Source organism: Penaeus japonicus, unplaced genomic scaffold (assembly GCF_977035675.1).
Source record: "Penaeus japonicus unplaced genomic scaffold, GWHDUDI00000001_assembly GWHDUDI00000031, whole genome shotgun sequence".
In the NCBI taxonomy this organism is placed as follows: Eukaryota; Metazoa; Arthropoda; class Malacostraca; order Decapoda; family Penaeidae; genus Penaeus; species Penaeus japonicus.
This window is the reverse complement of record NW_028234433.1, coordinates 26,568,605-26,576,104: the sequence shown is the minus strand read 5'-3', so window position 1 is coordinate 26,576,104 and position 7,500 is coordinate 26,568,605. Positions and strand designations below refer to the sequence as shown.

The 7,500-nt window shown below is 39.6% G+C and overlaps 1 protein-coding gene across 4 annotated transcripts in view; it reads right to left on the bottom strand.

The window, feature by feature from the left end:
- Positions 1 to 2,202: 2,202 nt before the first annotated feature.
- Positions 2,203 to 7,500, bottom strand: part of LOC122246247 (carboxypeptidase E) — a 30,760-nt gene continuing 25,462 nt past the window's right edge. For all 4 annotated transcript variants that reach the window (XM_043004695.2, XM_043004696.2, XM_043004697.2 and 1 more), the window contains exon 11: positions 2,203 to 4,117. In XM_043004695.2, coding sequence (XP_042860629.2) covers positions 4,022 to 4,117 — 96 coding nt within the window. In that variant the 3' untranslated portion in view covers positions 2,203 to 4,021. The remainder of the gene's footprint in view (positions 4,118 to 7,500) is intronic.

Genomic DNA, 7,500 nt, shown 5'->3' with positions numbered 1-7,500 from the left:
CTGTGCTAAACACATCTGTGTTCCTTTCCCTTTCTGGAAACCAAAGATAGATGGATGAATTTGGTCTTTGGTCTGATGAAGAAGACGAGTGAGAAGGATTCTTTCACAGGTTTTGGAGATACAGGATGTTAGTGAGATTGGTCGAAATTCGTCTGGGCGTCCTGGTTTTGGAATGGAAATGGTGGTTGCCTGTTTCCAGGAGGTAGGCAGAGTGCCTGTAGCATAGTTTAACTTGAAGAGATCTAGAAGATGATTTCTTCCCTTTGCCTGTACCTTAGCAAGTAAGTGTCCAATAGATTGACAGACAATAACAGAGAGTCAGAGATAAGTTTCTCATATCATTAATCACCCTTTTTTTCTTTTTGTATTTGTGTGTGAGAAGGGAAAGGATGGATAGTTTTAAAGAGAGAGGAAGGAAAAGAGAGATTAATAAAAAGATTGAGATAAAAGAGAAATAGAGAGACAAAGTGAGAGAGAGAAGGGGTCTGTAATTTCTCTCTCTCTCTCTCTCTCTCTCTCTCTCTCTCTCTCTCTCTCTCTCTCTCTCTCTCTCTCTCTCTCTCTCTCTCTCTCTTCCACAACCATTCAAAGAGAGCATTTCTTCACAAACATTGCAGCTTTATCATAATTACAACGATATGAGATAAAGGAGTATTAAAAGCACGCTGAATAAATAATCGGATATAATTTGAACTATGGTAATACTGTATACATAGCGAATTTCCGTACACATCCGACCCTGACAACAAGTAATCGTTCCCCTCCATATAATACATATACCAGCCAAAGTATTACAGAAAAGTCGTAACAGGTGACGATTTTCGGTTCATTGTACAAGAAAAATCATTGACTTGATGGTTAGGAGATATCAGTGACAAATGCATGTATACAGCTATAGTGATCTATGTGTATCTTGAAGGATTATTGTCATTAGACTAAACGTAGGCCTTTATGGCGCGACCAATAATGAATGGATTCTTCACAATCATCTTTTCAGTTTAACGATATTACTGTGAAACCGTCATACTAAAGCCAAGTCATTTACGATCATGCTAGTAGTAAATAAATCATGTTTCTTTATAGATATAGATATATGTTTTTTATAACCATTTTCGAGCTATATATATATTAGTCTCAGCCAGACAAGCACTCACAAAGGGTGCACAGTAACTGGACAGGGAGATGATATAATGATTACCTAATACTAAACCATTTATTATCTACAAAGGATGTCTATTCATATGTTTCACAAAATTCATGTATGTATGGAATGATATGTTTTTTTTTTCCATATACAAACCTTGATATAGTGACAAATATTCACTCAAAAAACGTAGGCATCTCTGCACTCTTCTCTCGTTTCATTTTTTTTTTTTTTTTTCGAAGTAATGATCAATATGTGACCTGAGTGACAAATACATGGATACTATCTTTGAAGACTGATAAACCTTTTTTTTCTGAAAAAAAAAAGTATTTGAAACTAGATGATAAGGGGCGTTATAGATTTTTACCATAATGGGAAATGTGTTGTGTGACTCAAGGGAGATCCCTGTGACATTATTGACATCCCTGACATCATTCGGATTTCACCTCCCTCCCTCCCTCCCTCCCTTAGTTTCTCTCCATTCCCTCCCTCCCTCCCTCCCTCCCTCCCTTTCTCCCCATTCCCTCCCTCCCTCCCTCCCTTAGTTTCCCCCCAATCCTTCCTTCTCTCTTTTCTTCCCCCCTCCCTCCCTCCCTCCCCTTTCCCTCCCTCCCTCCCTTCCTCCCCTCTCACTCACTCCCTTCTCCCTCCCTCCCTCCCTCCCTCCCTCTCGTTTCCCTCCCTCCCTCCCCTTTCCCTCCCTCCCTCCCTCCCTCCTTCTCTTTATATTCCCTCTCTTCTTTCATCCACCTCCCGCTCTCTCCCTCTTTCGTTCTTGTTTTGTTTTTTTTATTATTTTATACTATTTTTTTATCTCCCTCTCTCCCTCTTCCCCTCCTCCTCCCCTCCTCCACCACTCTTCCTCCTTTCTCCCTCTCCCTCCCTCCCTCTCTCCCCCTCCCTCTCCCTCTCCCTCTCCCTCTCCCTCTCTCTCTCTCTCTCTCTCTCTCTCTCTCTCTCTCTCTCTCTCTCTTTCTCTTTCTCTTTCTCTTTCTCTTTCTCTTTCTCTTTCTCTTTCACTTTCTCTTTCTCTCTTTCTCTCTTTCTCTCTATCTCTCTCGCACACTCGCTCACTCACTCACTCACACCACTTTCCTCTCGCCCTCTCTCTCTCTTCCCTGGCTTTCTCTAATAACAAAGCTTATTAATGACAAAAATAATAATCATATTAAAAATATCATAATCAACATACTAGTATTAATTATTAGTATTATAATGATGCCGATAACAATTATTGAAGATAATCATCATAATGATGTTATGATATATATTATAATAATAATGATAATAATGGAAATAATAATAAAGATAATAAACAACAATAATGATGATGATGGTGATAATAATAATAATAATAATAATAATAATAATAATAATAATAATAATAATGATAATGATAATAATAATAATAACAATAATAATCGTAATGATAAGAATAATAATGATAATAGTAATGATAATTACAGTAATGATGATGAAGATAATAATGATGATAATAATAATAATAATAATAATAATAATAATAATAATAATAATAACAATAATAATAATAATAATAACAATAATAATAATAATAATAATGAGGATAGCGATAATAATAATAATAATAATAATAACATTATTGATAAGAGAATAATATTTCTTTAACACCAATAGCAATAATAACAATAACAATAATCACAAAAAGGATAATATAAGCAATGAAAAAAAATATTGACAATTTATCTTTAAAAAATAAGTAGATGTCCACCTCAAGCACATAGCAGCTTGATGTCTTCTTGCAATACGTATTCAAATTTGCAATCCATAACTGTGTTTCTAAAGTATATTTACAGATGTTTTTTACAGGTTTAATGTGCCTGTAAAGATGATAATGTAATATGCAATAACATGCAGTAATATTCGCAAACAAGAGTGTTAGGTTAAACAGACAAATAAGTAATAGCATGTATTACTACGCAATTATGGTGTCTAATCAATTATATAAGGAGAGCTTCTCTATGGTAATTATACTAGCGTCATTCTCCGTAATTCAGGATATATATATATTCCTCGTTATATCATAAGAATATTTGAAATATTAGATTGCAGTTGATCAAACTATATTCCCGTGAAATATTATTATTTTGAACTGCCTTCCATTGTTTTTTTGTTGTTTTTCGACAGTGTTCACAAAATGTACATAATAATAAATACAAATGTTATGATGTCCGTGTACAATCGCCTTTTTATTATGATGTTTTACGGTTGTTGTTGTTTTTTTCATTTTAAAATAACTCACGTGTTTTGGCGGGACATTGTTTGTTTGTTTTTGCGAGCCGCACCTGCATATTCATAAAGTTGGGCCTCGATATGTCAATATAGGTTTTCTTATAAGTCGTCTCTTTTCTTGTTTGTTTGTTTAAATAATGAAATTAAAAAAGATCCAACTGAACGCGTCTTTTGAAGAAAAAAAATCGTGTTCGTTATCAATGGGATTTCAAAATTGATTTAAAATATAAGAATCCAAACCAGAATCCAAAACAAATATAATCAACTGGTTTATGTATATGATAATTGATAAATAACAATAGATAAATAGGTAAATAGCCATTCATTCATCCTAAAGGCGTCGAGCAACCAAAAACAAATCAAATGAAGAGACAGACAGACTCAAAAATCCAGCCGATGTTGAGATATTCGAGACGAAATTACTACATTATATGGCATATAATTAACCAATAAGTCCGTCGCAATTAACCAATCATATATATATTCTTCAGATAAATAAATATAAATGAAAAACAAAAACCAATAAGCCATCAATCCCCCTCAGATGTCGTTACGAGACCCGAGGCTAAGACGACTCGAAGCTTGTGTCGAGACGGGATTCGAAGCTCAATAGCGAAGTCGGTTGAAGCTTCGAAGTCGACCTAGAATCTCTTCCTCGAGGGGGAGCTCCTCCTGGGGAATGGGGTAGTCCTCGTAGATGTCCTGGAGGGGAATATTGAGTGGTGAGTCGTAGTGGGTGAGGAATTGGGAGGGAAAGGGTGTAGGAGAAGAATGGAGGGAGGGAGATAGGGAGAAGGAGAGAGAAAGAGAGGAAGTTGGCAGGGAGGAAAGGGAGATTATAAAGTAAATAAATTACCTATCAAAGGTAGGGAGATAGGGAGAAGGAGAGACAAAGAGAGAGGAAGTTGGCAGGGAGGAAAGGGAGATTATAAAGTAAATAGATTACTTATCAAAGTTTATCATGTATTGTATAGTATATTAGTAATGAATGGGTTGTATTAAAGATTTCACACAAGCTAACTTATATTAACTTTAGCTGACTTTACTAACTTCCAAACCATTTGACTGATGAATAATCACAAAACGCACACACGCATATACACACAGGGAGATAAAATAAACGGTAAAATGAAACCAGGTCGAAATATGGCTAGAAACGTAGTTAATAAACACACATCACATTCATGGCGAGATAAACGTGAAATGAAAAAGCCGATTGTTAAAGGAGCTGTAATAGTATAAACTTTTTTCTTACAAATGTTATAAATATCGTCATTAATATTTTACCAGGAAAGTCAATGACACTGGTGCAATAATGCTAGTGCTTAATGGCCAGAATTCGTCATGTTTATCTCTTCCTAGGACTCCCCCTCCATACAGCAATGGCCTCTCCCACCGCCGTTATGCCTAATAGTACTATATTGGGAATAACAATGCTATTAATATTAGAAATTCTCGTGGGAATCTTCATACTAATAAATTTGATAAAAAATAATAATTAATAAAAAATGATTGTGGCAGTGATGATGATGGTAATGATGATTATACGTGTAATGATTATGATAATCATAATGATCATGATTACGGTGATGATTATGATAATGGTAATGATTATCATTTTCATTATACTGGTAAGGTGGGAGAGATTTATCCTTATTATGATCGTAAATATTACCATTAGCATTGTTGTTATTATTGTTTTTGTGATCATGATATCGTTATAATGTCACTATGGTCATTATAATTCTATGTACAATAATGAGTAGTAGTATTATCATCACAATCATCATCACTACCATCATTACCTTTATTATGAGTAGCAGTACTATAATTATTACTATCGCTATTATCATCACTATCATCATTATTACAAATCACATTTTCTTCCTTTCTTATGATCAACATCCTCATCCTTTGCTATGACAATCTTCATCATCATCATCATAATCACCACCACCTTCAATACTCCTAATCATCAATAACCTAATTAATGAAACTACCACAATCTCTAATACCAAAAATCAATTACAATTATCAATAATTACCATCATCATTGTTCGATCAAAATCACAACAATTCTTCTAACTTAAATCATCGCATTGAAGCTTTTTAAAGCAAATGAAACATTTTGAAAAATGATAACAAGTTTATGAAAAGAACCATATTGAACTTTCACTACGAAGAGTAAACAGGGCAGGGTCGGTGGTTCTTGGTTTGACATAGTCAAAACATTTCCGTGGGGGGGAGGGGGGTGGGGTTGTGTGTGTGTTTGGGGGTGGGGGGGGTGAGTGTGTGTGAGTGTGTATGTGCGTGTGTGTGTGAGGTGGGGTGGAGTGTGTGTGTGTGTGTGTGTGTGTGTGTGTGTGTGTGTGTGTGTGTGTGTGTGACAGTGATCGTATTCGCGCGCGTGTGTGTGTGTGTGTTTCTGTATGTGTATGCATCTGTATCGGTACGTGTGTCTGTATGTGTGTGCGTGCGGATGGATGCGTCATACACACACACACACACACACATCTGCGTGTCTGTGCGTGCGTGTGGTCGCCCTCTCCTCATCGTGGAGGGTCCTATCACGGAAGCCATAATCAGCTGACCAAATCCCTTTAAACTTTCCTGCCCCCCTCCCTACCCCTCCCCCTCCCCTCCCCCCTCCCCCATCCTCCCTAAAGACCTCCCAGGCTAAAAGACCCGTAGCTGTCGAGACCTTGGAAGACCATAGACCCCACACAAACACCCCCCTTCCCCCCTCCTCCTCCCTCACCCGTCCTCCTCCCTCCTCCTCTCCCTCCTTCCCCCATTTCCATCCTCAGCCTAGGTTTGCTTACGCCAGACCACCCACTCTTCCACCCTTCCCGACGTGTAGGGTGGGCCTACTCACGAGGCCTGTTCATGGGACCTCCCAGGACGACCGGGATTCGGGACTCGAAGTGGGTCGGTCGGTCATGCACTATTCCTCAAAGTTATTCCTGACGAAACTCGCCCATTCGTAATCGGGGGTTTCCCTTTTTTTCCTTTCTTCTTTTCTGATATATGTAAATATTCTCAGAATCACCTAAGTCTAAAATGACCTTAAAAATAAGTTACCGCATATGAGTTACAAGAAATAACCAAAAAAAAAGAAAGAAAAAAAAGGACGGTAATCTAAATCACTTACGAAACCACCCGTGTCGGGGCGTGAAATCATAATTATCCGTGATACAGCGCGACTAGTCCCTCCCTCCCTCACACGGGCGGCCAGAGCACGGGACGTCGTCGCCAGCCATAGATTGCATAGTTTTGCGCATATTTCTGGTGCATTACCGCTCGGGTCCGCCCTCGACCATTCTCCAGCGGGAATTTAGTACTTCCTGTAGCCCCCTTTTTTTCTTTTTCTTTCTTTTTTTGGAAGTTAATATGCACCGTACTGAGGTAATGGGATCACCCACACTACATATCACGGGGACCAGACCACCCAGCTGACGGAGGCTGAGCCTACTAAGAGACCACCCATCACTCGTTATGGTATTTTGGCCTACGAGAGGACCTACCTACCTACCTACCTACCAGGCCACCTACCATTCATCAAGGAAGGTGGTCTTCCCGGGACCACCTACGACTGACTGACTGACTGGTCGACGGCCGGGGCGGTAGTGCCCCTTCTTCGGTGCCTACCCAAGGATCAGCCGAAGGGAAAACCCGTCGGGCTATCGGGGTTGGGATATGTGGCACTCTGGGATGAGGGATGCTATACGGAAAACACCGAACGACCAACCACGACTACCGAGTGCCAAGTGCCACTCCGGGTTGGCCCACATATCTGCCAAGGGAGGGACGTTCCACCAGCACAGACCATCAGCTCAGACCACCGGCACTGCTCAGGACAGACAGACCACCAAAGCAGACCACCGGGGGACACAGACCACACCGGAACAGCTCAGAAGCACAGACCACCACGATAGACCCCCTCCCCCCCTCCCTCCCACAGACCACCGGGACAGACCACCGGCGCCGATCTCCGTGGTGGGCCTATGCGACCACACACACACACACACACACACACATTAGCAGTCCGACAAGGAGGGTGGGCTACTCAGACCCGGGTGGTCCAT